The 21,018-nt window shown below is 44.8% G+C and overlaps 1 protein-coding gene and 1 long non-coding RNA gene across 2 annotated transcripts; one reads left to right on the top strand and one right to left on the bottom strand.

Moving 5' to 3' along the window:
- Positions 1–234: 234 nt before the first annotated feature.
- On the bottom strand, positions 235–1,101 carry LOC125537762 (growth-regulating factor 3-like). The gene is made up of 2 exons (XM_048701080.1): positions 1,085–1,101; positions 235–925 (listed from the first exon to the last, which is right to left on the bottom strand). Exons 1-2 carry the CDS (start codon positions 1,099–1,101, stop codon positions 457–459), a joined length of 486 nt encoding a protein of 161 aa, XP_048557037.1. The 3' UTR covers positions 235–456.
- A 14,752-nt stretch (positions 1,102–15,853) lies between these two features.
- LOC125533968 lies at positions 15,854–18,755 on the top strand. The gene is made up of 3 exons (XR_007294390.1): positions 15,854–16,431; positions 17,326–17,540; positions 18,509–18,755. It is a non-coding gene; the product is annotated as an uncharacterized LOC125533968 (long non-coding RNA).
- The last annotated feature ends 2,263 nt before the right edge of the window (positions 18,756–21,018 follow it).

Below are 21,018 nucleotides of genomic sequence, written 5' to 3'. Positions count from 1 at the left end.
TGTTACCACATGCCTCTCTTTCTTCATTTATTGTTTGTCATATCATCTATTTTATCTAAATATGTATGATATTGCTACCTATGTTATTCCCACTATGGATAGTCTAACTGTGTGCGGAAAACAGTCAAACGATGTCGTGCATGACCATCGAAGCTATAGAGAACTTCATACTGTTCCGGCCGACACACGACAAAACAAAACCCAGAAAATCAAGCAAAACGTTGTGAAATTATAAGGAAAGAAAATTAACGAAGTAGTGTTCTGTTCGTGCTGCACGACCATTGATAAATAAGGCAGCATCCATACAAAATGAGCAAGCAAACAGGCAGGCGGCAGTCAGCTCACAGACGCATTCGATCGGGGTCGTCGATTCGGTTCACTCATCTGTGATGATTTGAGTACGTACGTCGTGACTTCGGCAAATCAGCACAGATCAGGCCGGCCGGCGGACGCCATTCACCGGGAGTATACACCGTTGGGCGAGCGGGATCCGGCGGTGGCGGAGAAGTCGGAGCTGGTCACCGGGATGGAGATGGACATCTTGGTGGCCGAGAAGGCGGCGTTGGCATTTCTGTTGGCGCCATGGTCATGCAACTCCGGCCACGAGTCCCTATCCTTGGGCCACTCATCAAAGAAGGGCCGCAGCGTCTGGTTCTCCTGGTTCACCGCCGACTCGTCGTCGTCGAAGCCGCCGCCACAGCCAAAGAAGGACAGCGGCTCCCTCTCCATCTTGGCCAGCGAGCAAATTGTGCTCTGGTCCAGGTCGCTCAGGGTTGCCAGTATGGGGTAGCTGGAGAGTGAGAAGGACGAGTTCTGGGCCGGCATCAGGCGCCATGAGTAGTTGTCCATGGCGGTGTCCATGGCCGCAATGATGAGCTGGTTGTGCTCCTCCATCGTCGAAGTCGTCACTCCATAGGCAGAATACCTGAATTACACAAGTCACATCTATACCCCTATATAGTGTGCGAATAACTTTGAAAGATGGTCGTTGGATGAAGCCACTTCGACGGTGCAGAGCTGGCAAATCCGAACACTACTAGCCGTTGGATATCATCTATATTCCAACAGATTTTGCCACATGTACAATCTAGAAGACTTCATAGTTAAACTTAAGTATAATGCACAAACCTCAAAACACAAGCACTTCTTCTTTGTTCTAGAATCTTCCATATCATAATTGCCCAAAAAAATTCTACATGAATTGCCATTATTTGTTTTTACTTTATGCTTTACAATGCACAATTTTATGAATCTTAAAATATATTAGCTTTTTTATTAAAACTAAATGATTTTGAATAAGATGAATTAAATGAACATCTACATCATGCATATATGACTCAAAGCTTACATGCTATATATAATGTGGTGTTTATTCATAATTTGGTTGCCAAATCTCATGCGTGCAATGCACGTGTACCTTACTAATAAAAATGATGTGAGAAGCTCAGATAGCACTTAATCATTCATCATTCATGCACACATAATGGTGTTCTTGTCACTGTACTGAAGTTCTATAGCTGAAACTTATCGGACTGTAATGATCTAGAACATGTATACAGTAGGCTTCACGTTATCTCTAAACGTGGAACCCATTTCTTGGCTACTAGACAAAACAAAAGGGACATGCTAGCCATTGTTGCCGTACATTATAAAGTTGGAGCTCGTGACAGGAGTAAAACAAAACAAAACACACGCGGGTCTGGAGGAAACCCGACATAATATGTAGGAGGTGGGCTATTTATAGCCAGGAGGAAACCTGGCATAATATGTCCGAAATGACCCTGGATCATTAAGGAACCGACACGTGTCCAACAGTCGGATTTCAAACACACGCAGCAGCTTGACTTGGGCTACAAGCAACGCTGACTCATCCAATTCTGGATAAGATTTGCTCTCATAGTTTTCGCTCGAAGACATAGGATTTTGGTTGAGCATCATATCAGTTATCCCCCACTTAACAGTACGGTTGTTCCTATGACTCAACAAAGAAGAGAAGGAAACTACGAAACAACTATGTCTTCACACTCCATAGTCTTCAAGTGAATGTCTTCACAGGTCATAATCTTCATCGTGAATGTCTTCACGAACCACCATTGTCTTCAATGTCTTCATACATTTTTAGGGGTCATCTCTGGTAGGTAAACCGAATCAATGAGGGGCTACTACCTATATTATCCCGCAATTCTCACAAACACATTAGTTCCTCAACCAAGTTTGTCGTCAATACTCCAAAACCAACTAGGGGTGACACTAGATGCACTTACAAAGCCCCTCAAGCACGTACTTACCGCCAAACGCCAGCGCTCCACCCCTCTGGCCAGCTGGTCGCTGGTCAGTGAGGTGTCGAGCCCGCAGGTGGTTAGGTGGGGACAAGTTGTATGTGTCGGCTTGCTGGGAAGGAGGATTACCTTTATTGACACCCGTCCTAATGGCGTGTCAAGCTAATAGGAGGCAGATGGGCAAGCAGTGCGGCAACCTTGCCGGGGTTCTGTTGGAAATATGCCCTAGAGGCAATAATAAATAAGTTATTATTATATTTCCTTGTTCATGATAATCGTTTATTATCCATGCTATAAGTGTATTGATAGGAAACTCAGATACATGTGTGGATACATAGACAACACCATGTCCCTAGTAAGCCTCTAGTTGACTAGCTCGTTGATCAATAGATGGTTACGGTTTCCTAACCATGGACATTGGATGTCGTTGATAACGGGATCACATCATTAGGAGAATGATGTGATGGACAAGACCCAATCCTAAGCATAGCACTAGATCGTGTAGTTCGTATGCTAAAGCTTTTCTAATGTCAAGTATCATTTCCTTAGACCATGAGATTGTGCAACTCCCGGATACCGTAGGAGTGCTTTGGGTGTGCCAAACGTCACAACGTAACTGGGTGGCTATAAAGGTACACTACGGGTATCTCCGAAAGTGTCTGTTGGGTTGGCACGAATCGAGACTGGGATTTGTCACTCCGTGTGACGGAGAGGTATCTCTGGGCCCACTCGGTAGGACATCATCATAATGTGCACAATGTGATCAAGGAGTTGATCACGGGATGATGTGTTACGGAACGAGTAAAGAGACTTGCCGGTAACGAGATTGAACAAGGTATCGGATACCGACGATCGAATCTCGGGCAAGTATCGTACCGCTAGACAAAGGGAATTGAATACGGGATTGATTAAGTCCTTGACATCGTGGTTCATCCGATGAGATCATCGTGGAACATGTGGGAGCCAACATGGGTATCCAGATCCGCTGTTGGTTATTGACCGGAGAACGTCTCGGTCATGTCTGCATGTCTCCCGAACCCGTAGGGTCTACACACTTAAGGTTCGGTGACGCTAGGGTTATAGAGATATTAGTATGCCGGTAACCCGAAAGTTGTTCGGAGTCCCGGATGAGATCCCGGACGTCACGAGGAGTTCCGGAATGGTCCGGAGGTAAAGAATTATATATAGGAAGTGCTATTTCGGCCATCGGGACAAGTTTCAGGGTCACCGGTATTGTATCGGGACCACCGGAAGGGTCCCGGGGGTCCACCGGGTGGGCCACCTGCCCCGAGGGGCCACATGGGCTGTAGGGGGTGCGCCTTGGCCTATATGGGCCAAGGGCACCAGCCCCAAGAGGCCCATGCGCCAAGAGAAGAGGAAAAGGGGAGAGTCCTAAAGGGGGAAGGCACCTCCGAGGTGCCTTGGGGAGGATGGACTCCTCCCCCCCTTGGCCGCACCCTTCCTTGGAGGAAGGGGCAAGGCTGCGCCCTCCCCCTCTCCCTTGGCCCTATATATAGTGGGGGGAAGGGAGGACAACCATACCTAAGCCCTGGCGCCTCCCTCTCCCTCCCATGACACATCTCCCTCCTCCCGCAGCGCTTGGCAAAGCCCTGTTGGAATCCCGCTACTTCCACCACGCCGTCGTGCTGCTGGATCTCCATCAACCTCTCCCTCCTCCTTGCTGGATCAAGGCGTGGGAGACGTCTCCGTTCCGTACGTGTGTTGAACGCGGTGGTGCCGTCCGTTCGGCGCTAGGATCATCGGTGATTTGGATCACGACGAGTACGACTCCATCAACCCCGTTCTCTTGAACGCTTCCGCGCGCGATCTACAAGGGTATGTAGATCCACTCCTCCCTCGTTGCTAGATGACTCCATAGATAGATCTTGGTGACACGTAGGAAAATTTTGAATTTATGCTACGTTCCCCAACAGTGGCATCATGAGCTAGGTCTATGCGTAGTTTCTATGCACGAGTAGAACACAAAGTAGTTGTGGGCGTTGATTTTGTTCAATATGCTTGCCGTTACTAGTCTTATCTTGATTCGGCGGCATCGTGGGATGAAGCGGCCCGAACCAACCTTACACGTATGCTTACGTGAGACCGGTTCCACCGACTGACATGCACTAGTTGCATTAGGTGGCTGGCGGGTGTCTGTCTCTCCCACTTTAGTCGGATCGGATTCGATGAAAAGTGTCCTTATGAAGGGTAAATAGCAATTGGCATATCACGTTGTGGTTTTTGCGTAGGTAAGAAACGTTCTTGCTAGAAACCCACAGCAGCCACGTAAAACATGCAAACAACAATTAGAGGATGTCTAACTTGTTTTTGCAGGGTATGCTATGTGATGTGATATGGCCAAAAGGATGTGATGAATGATATATGTGATGTGTGAGATTGATCATGTTCTTGTAATAGGAATCACGACTTGCATGTCAATGAGTATGACAACCGGCAGGAGCCATAGGAGTTGTCTTAATTTATTTATGACCTGCGTGTCAACATAAACGTCATGTAATTACTTTACTTTATTGCTAACCGTTAGCTGTAGTAGTAGAAGTAATAGTTGGCGAGACAACTTCATAAAGACACGATGATGGAGATCATGATGATGGAGATCATGGTGTCATGCCGGTGACGATGATGATCATGGAGCCCCGAAGATGGAGATCTAGAGGAGCAAAGTGATGATGGCCATATCATGTCACTATTTGATTGCATGTGATGTTTATCATGTTTTGCATCTTGTTTACTTAGAACGACGGTAGTAAATAAGATGATCCCTTACAACAATTTCAAGAAGTGTTCTCCCCTAACTGTGCACCGTTGCTAAAGTTCGTCGTTTCGAAGCACCACGTGATGATCGGGTATGATAGATCCTTACGTTCACATACAACGGGTGTAAGACAGTTTTACACATGCAAAACACTTAGGGTTAACTTGACGAGCCTAGCATGTGTACAGACATGGCCTCGGAACACAGAAGACCGAAAGGTCGAGCATGAGTCGTATGGTAGATACGATCAACATGAAGATGTTCACCGATGTTGACTAGTCCGTCTCACGTGATGATCGGACACGGCCTAGTTGACTCGGATCATGTAATCACTTAGATGACTAGAGGGATGTCTATCTGAGTGGGAGTTCATAAGATGAACTTAATTATCCTGAACATAGTCAAAAGGTCTTCGCAAATTATGTCATAGCTCGCGCTTCAGTTCTATTGTTTAGTTATGTTCCTAGAGAAAATTTAGTTGAAAGTTGATAGTAGCAATTATGCGGACTAGGTCCGTAAACTGAGGATTGTCCTCATTGCTTCATAGAAGGCTTATGTCCTTAATGCACCGCTTAGTGTGCTGAACCTCGAACGTCGTCTGTGGATGTTGCGAACATCTGACATACACGTTTTGATAACTACGTGATAGTTCAGTTGAACGGTTTAGAGTTGAGGCACCGAAGACGATTTTGAAATGTCGCGGAACATATGAGATGTTTCGAGGGCTGAAATTGGGATTTCAGGCTCGTGCCCACGTCAAGAGGTATAAGACCTCCGACGATTTTCTTAGCCTGCAAACTAAGGAGAAAAGCTCAATTGTTATGCTTGTGCTCAGATTGTCTGAGTACAACAATCATTTGAATCAAGTGGGAGTTGATCTTCCAGATGAGATAGTGATGTTTCTCCGAAGTCATTACCACCAAGCTGCTAGAGCTTCGTGATGAACTATAATACATCAGGGACATATATGATGATCCTTGAGATATTCGCGATGTTTGACACCACAAAAGTAGAAATCAAGAAGGAGCATCAATTATTGATGGTTGGTGAAACCACTAGTTTCAAGAAGGGCAAGGGCAAGAAGGGATACTTCATGAAACGGCAATTCAGTTGCTGCTCTAGTGAAGAAACCGAAGGTTGAACCCAAACCCGAGACTAAGTGCTTCTGTAATAAGGGGAACAGCCACTGGAGCAGAATTACCCTAGATACTTGGTAGATAAGAAGGCTGGCAAGGTCGATAGAAGTATATTCGATATATATTATGTTAATGTGTACTTTACTAGTACTGCTAGTAGCACCAGGGTATTAGATACCGGTTCGGTTGCTAAGTGTTAGTAACTCGAAACAAAAGGCTACGGAATAAACGGAGACTAGCTAAAGGTGAGCTGACGATATGTGTTGGAAGTGTTTCCAATGTTGATATGATCAAGCAACGCACGCTCCCTCTACCATCGAGATTGGTGTTAAACCTAAATAATTGTTATTTGGTATTTGCGTTGAGCATAGACATGATTGGATTACGTCTATCGCGATACGGTTATTCATTTAAGGAGAATAATGGTTACTCTGTTTATTTGAATAATACCTTCAATGGTCTTGCACCTAAAATGAATGGTTTATTGAATCTCGATCGTAGTGATACACATGTTCATGCCAAAAGATATAATATAGTAATGATAGTACCACCTACTTGTGGCACTGCCACTTAAGTCATATCGGTATAAAACGCATGAAGAAGCTCCATGTTGATGGATCTTTGGACTCACTCATTTTTGAAAGGATTGAGACATGCGAACCATGTTTGTTGGTAGATATGCATGAAGAAACTCTATACAGATGGATCGTTTGGACTCACTTGATTTTGAATCACTTGAGACATGCAAATCATACCACATGGGCAAGATGACTGAAAGCCTCGGTTTCAGTAAAATGGAACCAGAAAGCAACTTGTTGGAAGTAATACATTTTGATGTGTGCAGTCCAATGAGTGCTGAGGCATGTAGTGGATATCGTTATGTTCATACTTCACAGATGATTTGAGTAGATGTTGAGTATATTTACTTGATGAATCACGAGTCTGAATTATTGAAAGGTTCAAGTAATTTCAGGGTGAAGTTGAAAGATCGTCGTGAAAAGAGGATAAAATATCTATGATATGATCATAGAGATGAATATCTGAATTACGAGTTTGGCACAGAATTAAGACATTGTGGAAATTGTTTCACAACTAATACAGCCTGGAACACCATAGTGTGATGGTGTGTCCGAACATCATAACTGCACCCTATTGGATATGATGCATACCATGATGTCTCTTATCGAATTACCATGATAGTTTATGGGTTAGGCATTAGAGACAACCGCATTCACTTTAAAAGGGGCACCACGTAATTCCGATGAGATGACACTGTATGGTTTAGAGAAACCTAAGCTGTCATTTCTTAAAAGTTTGGGGCTGCGACGCTTATGTGAAAAAAGTTTCAGGCTGATAAGCTCAAACCCAAAGCGGATAAATGCATCTTCATAGGACACCCAAAACAGTTGGGTATACCTCCTGTCTCAGATCCGAAAGCAATAAGGGATTGTTTCTAGAATCGGGTCCTTTCTCGAGGAAAAGTTTCTCTCGAAAGAATTGAGTGGGAGGATGGTGGAGACTTGATGAGGTTATTGAACCGTCTCTTGAATTAGTGTGTGGCAGGGCACAGGAAGTTGTTCCTGTGGCACCTACACCAATTGAAGTAGAAGCTTATGATAGTGATCATGAAACTTCGGATCAAGTCACTACCAAACCTGGTAGGACGACAAGGATGTGTACTACTTCAAAGTGGTACGTAATCCTGTCTTGGAAGTCATGTTGCTAGACAACAATGAACCTACGAGCTATGGAGAAGCGATGGTGGGCATGGATTCCGATAAATGGCTCGAGGCCATAAAATCCGAGAGAGGATCCATGTATGAAAACAAAGTGTAGACTTTGGAAGAACTACTTGATGGTCGTGAGGCTGTTGAGTACAGATGGATTTAAAAGGAAGACGGACAATGATGGTAAATGTCACCATTAAGAAAGCTCGACTTGTCATTAAGAAGTTTCCCGACAAGTTCAAGGAGTTGACTACGGTGAGACTTTCTCACTCGTAGCGATGCTAAGAGTCTGTTGGAATTATATTAGCGATTACTGCATTATTTATGAAATCTTGCAGATAGGATGTCAAAACATTGTTTCCTCGATGATTTTCTTGAGGAAAGGTTGTATATGATACAACCGGAAGGTTTTGTCAATCCTGAAAGATACTGATAAGTATGCAAAGCTCCAGCAATCCTTCTGAGGACTGGAGTAAGCATCTCGGAGTTGGAATGTATGCTTTGATGATGATCAAAGATTTTGGGTTTATACAAAGTTTATGAGAAACTTGTATTTCCAAAGAAGTGAGTGGGAGCACTATAGAATTTCTGATGAGTATATGTTGTTGACATATTGTTGATCAGAAATGACGTAGAATTTCTGGAAAGCATATAGGGTTATTTGGAAAGTGTTTTTCAATAGAAAGCCTGGATTAAGCTACTTGAGCATTGAGCATCAAGATCTATAAGGATAGATCAAAACGCTCAATGGTACTTTCAAATGAGCACATACCTTGACATGATCTTGAAGGTGTTCAAGATGGATCAGTCAAAGAAGGAGTTCTTGCCTGAGTCGTAAGGTATGAAGTTAAGACTTAAAGCTCGACCACGGCAGAATAGAGAGAAAGGACGAAGGTCGTCCCCTATGCTTAAGACGTAGGCTCTACAGTATGCTGTGCTGTGTACCGCACCTGAAGTGTGCCTTGCCATGAGTCAGTCAAGGGGTACAAGAGTGATCCAAGAATGGATCACAGGACAGCGGTCAAAGTTATCCTTAGTAACTAGTGGACTAAGGAATTTTCTCGATTATGGAGGTGTAAAAGAGTTCGTCGTAAAGGGTTACGTCGATGCAAGCTTAACACCTATCCGGATAGCTCTGAGTAGAGATACCGGATGCATATAATGGAGCAACAATTTAGAATAGCTCCAAGTAGAACAGTTATTTGGAATAGCTCCAAATAGAACGTGGTAGCTACATCTAGGAGATGACATAGAGAGATTTGTAAAGCACACACGGATCTGAAAGGTTCAGACCCGTTGAATAAAACCTCTCTCACAAGCAACATGATCAAACCCAGAACTCATTGAGTGTTAATCACATAGTGATGTGAACTAGATTATTGACTCTAGTAAACTCTTTGGATGTTGGTCACATGGCGATGTGACCTGTGAGTGTTAATCACATGGCGATGTGAACTAGATTATTGACTCTAGTGCAAGTAGGAGACTGTTGGAAATATGCCCTAGAGGCAATAATAAATAAGTTATTATTATATTTCCTTGTTCATGATAATCGTTTATTATCCATGCTATAAGTGTATTGATAGGAAACTCAGATACATGTGTGGATACATAGACAACACCATGTCCCTTGTAAGCCTCTAGTTGACTAGCTCGTTGATCAATAGATGGTTACGGTTTCCTAACCATGGACATTGGATGTCGTTGATAACGGGATCACATCATTAGGAGAATGATGTGATGGACAAGACCCAATCCTAAGCATAGCACTTGATCGTGTAGTTCGTATGCTAAAGCTTTTCTAATGTCAAGTATCATTTCCTTAGACCATGAGATTGTGCAACTCCTGGATACCGTAGGAGTGCTTTGGGTGTGCCAAACGTCACAACTTAACTGGGTGGCTATAAAGGTACACTACGGGTATCTCCGAAAGTATCTGTTGGGTTGGCATGAATCGAGACTGGGATTTGTCACTTCGTGTGACGGAGAGGTATCTCTGGGCCCACTCGGTAGGACATCATCATAATGTGCACAATGTGACCAAGGAGTTGATCACGGGATGATGTGTTACGGAACGAGTAAAGAGACTTGCCGGTAACGAGATTGAACAAGGTATCGGGATACCGACGATCGAATCTCGGGCAAGTACAATACCGCTAGACAAAGGGAATTGTATACGGGATTGATTAAGTCCTTGACATCGTGGTTCATCCGATGAGATCATCGTGGAACATGTGGGAGCCAACATGGGTATCCAGATCCCGCTGTTGGTTATTGACCGGAGAACGTCTCGGTCATGTCTGCATGGTTCCCGAACCCGTAGGGTCTACACACTTAAGGTTCGGTGACGCTAGGGTTATAGAGATATTAGTATGCGGTAACCCGAAAGTTGTTCGGAGTCCCGGATGAGATCCCGGACGTCACGAGGAGTTCCGTAATGGTCCGGAGGTAAAGAATTATATATAGGAAGTGCTATTACGGCCATCGGGACAAGTTTCGGGGTCACCGGTATTGTACCGGGACCACCGGAAGGGTCCCGGGGGTCCACCGGGTGGGCCACCTGCCCCGAGGGGCCACATGGGTTGTAGGGGGTGCGCCTTGGCCTATATGGGCCAAGGGCACCAGCCCCAAGAGGCCCATGCGCCAAGAGAAGAGGAAAAGGGGAGAGTCCTAAAGGGGGAAGGCACCTCCGAGGTGCCTTGGGGAGGATGGACTCCTCCCCCCCTTGGCCGCACCCTTCCTTGGAGGAAAGGGCAAGGCTGCGCCCTCCCCCTCTCCCTTGGCCCTATATATAGTGGGGGGAAGGGAGGACAACCATACCTAAGCCCTGGCGCCTCCCTCTCCCTCCCATGACACATCTCCCTCTTCCCACGGCGCTTGGCGAAGCCCTGTTGGAATCCCGCTACTTCCACCACGCCGTCGTGCTGCTGGATCTCCATCAACCTCTCCCTCCTCCTTGCTAGATCAAGGCGTGGGAGACGTCTCCGTTCCGTACGTGTGTTGAACGTGGAGGTGCCGTCCGTTCGGCGCTAGGATCATCGGTGATTTGGATCACGACGAGTACGACTCCATCAACCCCGTTCTCTTGAACGCTTCCGCGCGCGATCTACAAGGGTATGTAGATCCACTCCTCCCTCGTTGCTAGATGACTCCATAGATAGATCTTGGTGACACGTAGGAAAATTTTGAATTTATGCTACGTTCCCCAACAGGTTCCTCCTCCTCATGACACCTAGCGACGCATTTCCTGCGTTTTTGTCCTAACTAGCAGAGTTAGGTAGTTCTTATCAGTCTAATCACCCTATAGTGACCTTTTTGCCACTGTGATAACCCATTTAGGTATAAAAGGAGGGCCAGGACAACCATTACAGGGGTTTGAACCCTTTGCAACCTCACACATAGGTATTCGTGTAGCTGCCCTCTCCTTGTAACTTGCCGGGGGAGAGCGCTCCGTATATCTATGCACACATCCATCCAATACACCAAAGCTAAAGTAGGGTTTTACGCTTCTCAGCGGCCCGAAACTAGGTAAAATCATCGTGTCCCTCGTCGTCTTGCTCTTTGCATCGCGTGCACCCCCCTTGTCGAACTAGCAAAGGGACAATCCTTCCCCATAGATCGTCGGCTCCACGCCGACAGACTCAAAGGGAAAAGAAAAACAAAAGGAAATACCAAAGAAAAATAATGAAAACCGCAAGGACACATGAAAAAAACTGATGCAAAAACAGTGAGGAATCGGTTAAAAACCGCATGAAAATAATTAAATGCGTTAGAGTGTTGGACGGCATAAACCCGGCTTGCGGTAATAAAAATCAGTACGGGCGATGTGTCTCTCCCTTGTGGGGTTGCCCTACACTGCCGTGGCTGGTACTCTGTGTGTTAGTTTTGGTTTGGTAGACGGAATGGACAACGTTCTCAACCCAACAGCAATGGACAACATGATACTGTTTTTCTATTTGGTGCCTTAAGTTTTTCTTTTGAGAAAAATTTGGCGCCTTAAGTGCGGGTTACAGCGTCTCATACGTGGCGCAGACGTGCTGTCTCATTAGGTTGGCCCATGTATACTATAGCTAGCTTTGGTTCTGGTTTTTTCCTACGGTTTTTCTATTATTTTTTGATTGATTTTTTCTTTTTTCTTCTTTCTTTATTTATTTGAACATTTTTTAAAAATAAAAATTGAATTCACGAATCTAAAAAAATCATGAACCTTTTTCAAGCACGGGAACTTTTCCAATTTCGTGAAAAAAAATCCATGGTTTTTTTGTAAACTCGTGAACTTCTTTCAAATTCGTGATTTTTTAATATATGACATTTTTCAAATCTGTGAACGTTTTTCAATTGTGCAAACTTCCCTCAAATCAGAAACCTTTTGTCAGTGACTCTGGAAGAAATGGTCATAGATCTATGACCATTTCAGACCAATTGGTCAAAAGCTGTTCGGGGGGCTCCAAAATCCTAAACCATTGTGACCATTTTGGTCAGAAAGGTCGTAATTTCCTTACATGAAATAGTCATAAAGCAAACAACGCTATTCTGCTGCCTTATTTCTAGTTGTTAACGACTAATATAGATGGTCATAGCCTTGTAAATTGTGGTGGGTTGCTATGACTAGGCGCCACCTCATCAGTTTTGCCTATGTGTCATGTCTATGTGGCAGTTTTTGCCCTAGGTTGTGAAGCAACCTATATTTCTGTCATTCCCAAAATTCCCAAAAAAAATCTCATAAATTCTTTAGCTCATATCTTCGTCAAATATGTAAAAGCCTTCCTTGCCTAGTTCAAAAATAATTCAAAAATATTCATTTTCCTATTCTGTTCAGAACAACAGTTTGTGAAGGAAGTACCACTTTGGCATGTCCAAATAGTATCCATTTTCTACAGTGCTTTCCTATGCCCAAATAACCATCCTCCACCAAATGCCATCTCAATCCATTCAATATTTTGAGCCGAGCTTCAACATTTGTATTTATGTCCAGTGTGGTAGTTTGCAAAGCAAGTACCACCTAGGCTCCTCCTTTTGAGCTGAAAATTTGTGAAGACGGTCTTCTTAGTAACTGATAATCCTCAGCCAAAACTCACGCCCATTAGCAATGTACATTTCCCGTACCGCTAATCAAACACTTGGCTGCTAATTCATATTTGAGCATCGATCGGTCTCCTCGTGAGAATCTTATGTTGTAATTTTCTTCCTAGCACCTACCTGGGGAGTGACCAACCCACTAGACATGCCTAGGCTCCCCAGAACACATGGCAACGCCATGGTCACACGGTGACCACGCGGCGGGCATGCGAGTTTACGCGCTCTAGAGTTGTGGGGCCTTGGCCACCGCCCAAACCTCGACGTATCGCCACCAAACCATGTATTTATGATTAAATAGGTACTTATGTAACTATAAATGATTTTTGGAAAAAATAAATAGTAAACTATGAGGCAGCTGCAGTTTAAATATGACCCGCTTCATGCTGAATCGGCGGGAATTTGTCTTTTTCACCAGAGGTGGATCAAAACTTTTTACACCCAACCATTTTGTCAATTGTGCATTAAATATGGCCTAGTATTTTAGAAAATTGATTTGGTCCAATTTTGCAACAAATATATGGTAGGTCCTTCACAAAAAAACTCATTTCGGGCACTCGGAAAATGGAAAATGTATTTTCCGTGCAAAGAAAATGAAAACTCCCTTAGGCAACATTGTTTAGAATTCCAATATGCACCCTTGTGCATAATATGAGATCATTTGAACAAACTATGCCATGAATGTGGCCATAAGATTGATCATTTGGCTTGAAAGCCCTGAATCTTCATGCATGATAGCTCATTTCTGAGAACACTTTTTTAAAATAATTGCCGTATTTCAAGTTTATTATTTTTCCTGGTAACTTGGCCACATATAATGACACAATGCGAAGGTTTTGCAATTTTTTGATTTTTTTTTTGAATTTTTATGCCCGTTTCAAAATGCGGTCAAAACGGCGGGAATGACCGTTCCTAGCTAGTGGTTGAATCTTGGAAATTTTTTTGATGTTTCTCTTATTAAATAGATACTTATGTACCTAGAAATGATTTTTGGAAAAAATAAATAGCAAACTATGAGGCAGCCACAGTCCAAATTTGACCCGCTTCCAGCTGAATCGGCGGAAATTTGTCTTTTTCAAGAGAGGTGGATAAAAACTTTTGAAACCCAAACATTTGATCAATTGTGCATTAAATATGGCCTAGTATTTTATAAAATTGATTTGGTCCAATTTTGCAATAAATATATTGTAGGTCCTTCACAAAATAAACTCATTCGGGCACTCGAAAAATGGAAAACGAATTTTCCGTGCAAAGAAAATGAAAACTCCCTTAGGCAACATTGTTTGCCATTCCAATATGCACCCTTGTGCATAATATGAGACCATTTGAACAAACTATGCCATGAATGTGGCCATAAGATTGATCATCTGGCTTGAAAGGCATTGATCTCCACACATGATAGTCCGTTTGTGAGAACACTTTTTTAGAAGAATTGCCGTATTTCAATTTTATTATTTTTCCTGATAACTTGGCCACATATAATGACGCAATGCGAAGGTTTTGCAATTTTTTGATTTTTTTGAATTTTTTATGCCCGTTTCAAAATGCGGTCAAAACAACGGGCATGACCGTTCCTAGCTAGTGGTTGAATCTTGGAAAACTTTTGGTGTTTCTCTGATTAAATAGATAGTTTTGTACCTAAAAATAATTTTTAGGAAAAATAATTAGCAAACTATGAGGCAGCCACAGTTCAAATTTGACCCGCTTCCAACTGAATCGGCAGAAATTTGTCTTTTTCACGAGAGGTGGATCATAACTTTTGACACCCAACCATTTGGTCAATTGTGCATTAAATATGTCCTAGTATTTTAGAAAAATGATTTGGTCCAATTTTGCAACAATTATTTGGTAGGTTCTTCACAAAAAAACCTCATTTTGGGCACTCGAAAAATGGAAAATGAGTTTTTCGTCCAGAGGAAATGAAAACTTACTTAGGCAACATTGTTTTTCATTCCACTATGCACCCTTTTGCACAATATGAGATCATTTGAATAAACTATGCCATGATTGTGACCATAAGATTGATCATTTGGCTTAAAAGCCATTGATCTTCATACATGATAACTTGGTTCCGAGAACACTTTTAAGACGTTTACTGTAATCAAAGTTTATTAACTTTCCTGTAAACTAGGTCAGATATAATGCCACAATGCAAAAGTTTTTCTTTTTTTTGAATTTCTTTCAAAATGTTGTCAAAACGGCGTGTATGACTACGTGTCTTCGATCACCGCGAAGGTGACGACGACGAACTCCTCGCTCGCGACCACCACCTTGATGCCTTGCTCTTCTACATGCCGAGGTCCTTGCTGGCGGCCTTGCCGGATAAAAATCCAGAGCTTCTTTATTCAGTATTGCCGCCTCCGCCCCTGAAGTCGAGAAATTGAATGATCCAAAAACCTAAGCTACTAGGACCCTAAAACCTAAAGCTAAAATGATCCACACGCGCGGGATCCGACGACCCTCCTCACCGCCGACGACCAAGAAGTCACCGGCGGAGGGGAACCGCCGAAAGACGGCGCAAAAAGAGTCGGTTATCTTAGCCAAAGAGATGTGCACTTTATTTTCAGCCGGTTACGACCTACTTAAATGGTCATGGACATCGCGCACATGTACTCTATTTTGATTGGTTCAGAGGCATGTCACGCGGATCATGGATCGAGCACCGTCCGATCCACCCGGATCCAACGGCAGCGCTCCCTCCTCACGTTTCTCACGCCACCTAGCCCAACAACCCATAGGCCACAGCCTGCACTCCTCCCCCGCGAACCCTAGCGCTCCCCGATCCCTCCCACCTCCCCTCCCCTCGCCGCCACCCACCCCTCCCCTCGCCGCCACCCACCCCTCCCCCCGCTCTCCTCCCTCCCTCCCTCCCCTTCGGCAAGATCTAGCGCGCTCTAAGATCCCCATGCTCTGCTCCTCCCTCCCTCCCCTCCGGCAAGATCCAGCGTGCAGCCTCACTCTCCTCGATCCAGATCGAGGCGCCCCGCCTTCGTCTCCCTCTGTCTCCCACCCGATGGAGGCCGTGGTGGGGGAAGCGAGGGGTCTCGGCTTCCCCTCCCATCGCCGCACCACTCGTCCGCTAGCTCCCCACGTGGGCGGATTCGGATGGAGGTGGCCGTCGCCGGGCACAACGACTCCACCCGCCAGGTCGTCACCGCGCTCCTCCGCAAGTGAACCAACTTCCTTCTCCTTGCTTAGCTAGTCAATTTTCCTACTACTGAATTGGGCTCTGTTTCTGTTCCTTCTCGGGAGGTGACGCTAGTGGCGGCGGTGGCGGACGGGATGAAGGCGTGGGAGGTCATGCGGGGCCGCGGTGCACGTTCGCCACGGTGGCGGTGGCCGAGGTGCAGGCCAAGGAGCGGCTGCCCACGATCTGCTGCCCCGGAACGTTGTGCTATACCAGTACCAGGCGTTCCCCTTCTGCAACAAGGTCAGAGGTGAGATTGCGCTCCCATCTCGCATTTATTGATTCGGGGCGCGGCTCTGTAGAAATGGCTTCCTTGAGATCCCGTTGCAATGGCAGATCCGATTAGCGTTGGCATGGTCTTAGAATCTACGATTTTGTGGTGTACTAGGTTAGATTTATATGTTGGTTAGAACAATTTGTTCTCGTGGGTCAAATTAGACTAAAATCGGAGCTTGTCAACATATTATTTCTGCTCCCACTACAGACTAAAGGGATGTTGGGGAAATCTATGGCTAAGCACCTGTAGACCTATTTATCTCTACTTGTATTGCTTTATAATTGGTAAATGTAGAATGCTTTCTGACCTGGTGGTACCATTCCTGTGTCTATTGGCATGGTTCAAGATCAATCAGTATTGTGTTATTCTTGTCTGAAAATCATCAATTGTGCTTGTTTGAGACCATTAGTTGTGCTTATCTGAAATCATATTGTATTCGTCCAAGCAATGCTTGTTAGCGTATTCTGAGCGAAAAATCTTTCTGAGCGAAAAATCAATTGTGCTTGTTTGAGACCATTAGTTGTTCTTACTTAGTAGTGTGATTCATGAATGCTTGTTAGCGTATTCTGAGCGAAAAATCTTTCTGATTTTCTTAGTTTCTGAGCCAAATTGGTTGCTGAACCCATTATATATCTGTCAACCCTTGCTGAGTGTTAAGTACCTGCTGGTTGTTATTATTGCTCTTTTTTATGAAGGAAGTTAGTGTTTAACATCTATCGCTTTAACGCCTAGCGACTAAACAATGTTTTGTTTCTGGTTAGTTAGGATGATTCGTCCGCTTGTATCCATTTGCCTGAACTAATTCCATGTATTACTTCGTTTTAGGTTAATTTTTCTGATGTGTTTGTGCGTGCGTGTGTTTAACAGTGACCTCGGATCTGGTGATGGGCGCCAAGGAGAAGCAGCTCAAGGTCAAGGGCCTCGATTTGGGCTGATTTACTGATTTGGTTTCCTCTGATGGTGATGCTTGTTCCTGAAGGCGCTGGCCAAGGAGCTGGTGCAGTCCAGGAAGGCGGTCAACCACCTCTACGAGAACAAGGCCCAGCTCAACTCCATCTCCATGCACCTCGGCAAGATCGTCGGTAATGGACACCCCTGCATCGTATCTATCTTTCTAGATAGCATTCAGTATGGTAACATTTAGTAATTTACAGCTGTTGTTCATGATGCTATTACAAACTCTAAAATCTGGTACTTTAGTCAAATGTGCTTCCTTTTTGAACAACTGTGCACCTTGGCGAGCTCGTCGGTAGCAAATAGTTTCTACTGGCCTCGTATCATTCTATACTAGTATGGATAGATAGCATCCAAGTTTGTTGTCTACTGACCTCTGCTGGTGTCTTGAAATGATTGGGAATGGCCCGTCCGTCTGGACATGCAGTTAGTCTGAATCTGTTTTGGCAGCTAACATGCCTCGTCATTCTGACTACCTGCTTTCTCACTTCATGGCACTTGATAACATTCATGTTCTATTTTATCCATTCTCACATTCTGGCATATATTACTTCAACGATCTCACAATGGCGGTTTAGGACATGCTTATCCTTGCAAAAAAAAAACTGAGCTCAGGCAATACTAATGTTTATATCTATCATTCAATACTACTGTTTATATCTAATCAGTCCACAAGTTAGTTGAAGTCACAAGTAAGTCTATTAATAACTTAGCACTGGTCAAGTTAGTTGAAGTCACAAGTGCTAAGTCTATCGACATAGTTTTCTGCTGGAAGTCAAATCTCCTAAACACTAGAATCCCTGAAATGTCAGGGTAGCAAGTACTAGCCATGTGCTTCATTCTATGTACCGTTCTGGTGTCTGTGCATGTATGGGCTAGCTTTTTGTGTAGAATAGTGAGTTGATGCTTCTTTCTACAGAAATACAACATGTTAGCTCTATGGATGTTTATGTACCTGCAACTTCTGCCAGCTCTAACTTGGTTATAATAGTTCAATTCAGTCAATCTTTCGGGTGTTGATACACTACTGTGCAAGTTCTATGGTATGTGAGTTCCTTCTATTGCTGCAAGCATTGACACAATATGTCATGTGCAGGGAGCTTCGCATCCGAGTCTCGTCCATCGTCGGTAGCAAGGAGCTGGGCCAAGGGGGCAAGCAGCGCTGCTGGTTACTTGGGGCAGCATGGCGTGTGGCGGCCTATTTTGCTTCCAAGAGCAGTACTGTTTATTTGAAATTGAATGATGTACTCGGCTACTGCCTAGTAAAAAATTGAATGATTGTCATGTACTGTCTATGATGTAGTGAGCTGTAGGAGTGAAATGAAATTTTATCTGTTGTTGTATGTGTTATTTTCCTGTAATGTTGTGTACATTTTACTTGAACATTAAGTTCTCCAGAAAATGTTCTTATTGGACCTGATAGTGGCCACGGCCCAAATATACTTGTACTATCAAGATGCCATGGCCCAAAATAACCTGGGCTAAAAAGCTATTCAGAAGTACTATAAGAAGGCCTCGACTCAAATAGAAAATAGAAACAAAAAGGAAAAAAAACTCCGTGGAAAGGTAAAGGCCCAAAAACATCTAGGAAAAAAATCATAAATGGGCCGAATTGTTGGGCTAGGCCCATGTAGAAAATCGAATTGGACCGGGCTGATTCTTGTGCCACATCAGATTGCCACGTCAGATGCCTACGTGGCCTGAGGAGGCTGCTAGTGACCAAAGTAAAACAATAGTCATATTTTGGTCGTAAACGTCCACGACCTTCTCACAGAGAAGGTCGTTAATTTCAGTTTACGACCACCAGCTTTTAATCTTCTGTTTTTGGTCAAAAAAAGGTCGCAAATGAAAAACAATGACCTTTCAGTGACCAATAGTCAAGGTCACAAGATGATATATTTCTTGTAGTGGCGGCGAGTGAACGAGCGAACCAAACTGCGAGCGCGCGAAGGAACCGGGCAAAGACGCGCCGAAGAGAGGATCGACTCTCCAACATGATCGGCTTTCGCGTGGGATCGTCGACCCTCGTAAATCCAGCCCCGAGCCCATGAAGGAGCTTCATGTTCACGTGCATGCCTCCGCGCCAGGGCCACCACCAGGGCTCTCTCTAGTTCTCTATCGTCGCTGTGAGTGTGGCCATGCGATTCGCCCATGCCGTTGTGCCACTGAACGCGACGGGATGACCGTTCTCATGCCTTCACCAGAGTCCACGTACCCGGCGCCCGGCCGGCAGCAGCGGACGCAGCACGACACAGCGCGGGGCACTACGCACACGCAAGTTCATGGTGATGCATAGCAACGAGAGGGGAGAGTGTTGTCTACGTACCCTCGCAGACCGTAAGTGGAAGTGTTATGACAACGCGGTTGATGTAGTCATACGTCTTCACGATCGACCGATTCTAGTACCGAAAGTACGGCACACGTTTGGCTCGGTGACGTCCCGCGAACTCACGATCCAGCAGAGTGTCGGGGAAGAGCTTCGTCAGCACGACAGCGTGATGACGGTGATGATGAAGCTACCGGCGTAGGGCTTCGCCTAAGCACTACAATGATATGACCGAGGTGGATTATGGTGGAGGGGGGCACCGCACACGACTAAGAGATCCATGTATGTTGTGTCTTCTAGGGTGCCCCCTACCCCCGTATATAAAGGAGCAAGGCGGGAGGCCGGCCGGCCTAGGGTGCGCCAAGGAGAGGGGGGAGTCCTCCTCCTAGTAGGAGTAGGACTCCCTCTTTTCTAGTCCAACTAGGAAGGGGAAGGGGAAAGGAAGGAGAAGGAGAGAGGGAGGGAAAGAGGGAGTGCCGCCCCCCTCCTTGTCCAATTCGGACTCCCAAGGGGGGGGTGCGCGGCCAGCCCTAAGGCCCCCTCCTCTCTCTCACACACACAAGGCCCATGTTGACCTATTAGTTCTCCCGGGGGTTTTGATAACCCCCGGCACTTCGATAATTATCCGATGACCCCCGGAACACTTTCGGTGTCCGAATATAGTCGTCCAATATATTAATCTTTATGTCTCGACCGTTTCGATACTCCTCATCATGTCCGTGATCTCATCCGGGACTCCGAACTACCTTCGGTACATCAAAACACATAAACTCATAATACCGAACGTTAAGCGTGCGGACCCTACGGGTTCGAGAACAATGTAGACATGACCGAGACACGTCTCCGGTCAATAACCAATAACGGAACCTGGATGCTCATATTGGCTCCCACATATTCTACGAAGATCTTTATCGGTCAAACCGCATAACAACATACGTTGTTCCCTTTGTCATCGGTATGTTACTTGACCGAGATTCGATCGTCCGTATCTCAATACCTATTTCAATCTCGTTACCGGAAAGTCTCTTTACTCGTTCTGCAATGCATCATCCCGCAACTAACTCATTAGTCACATTGCTTGCAAGGCTTATAGTGATGTGCATTACCGAGAGGGCCCAGAGATACCTCTCCGACAATCGGAGTGACAAATACTAATTTCGATCTATGCCAACTCAACAAACACCATCGGAGACACCTGTAGAGCACCTTTATAATCACCCAGTTATATTGTGACGTTTGGTAGCACACAAAGTGTTTCTCCGGTATTCGGGAGTTGCATA

The sequence above is a fragment of the Triticum urartu genome, chromosome 2 (genome assembly GCF_003073215.2).
Source record: "Triticum urartu cultivar G1812 chromosome 2, Tu2.1, whole genome shotgun sequence".
Taxonomy (NCBI): Eukaryota; Viridiplantae; Streptophyta; class Magnoliopsida; order Poales; family Poaceae; genus Triticum; species Triticum urartu.
The sequence above is the reverse complement of the archived record's forward strand: the minus strand, read 5'-3'. Positions and strand labels throughout refer to the sequence as shown.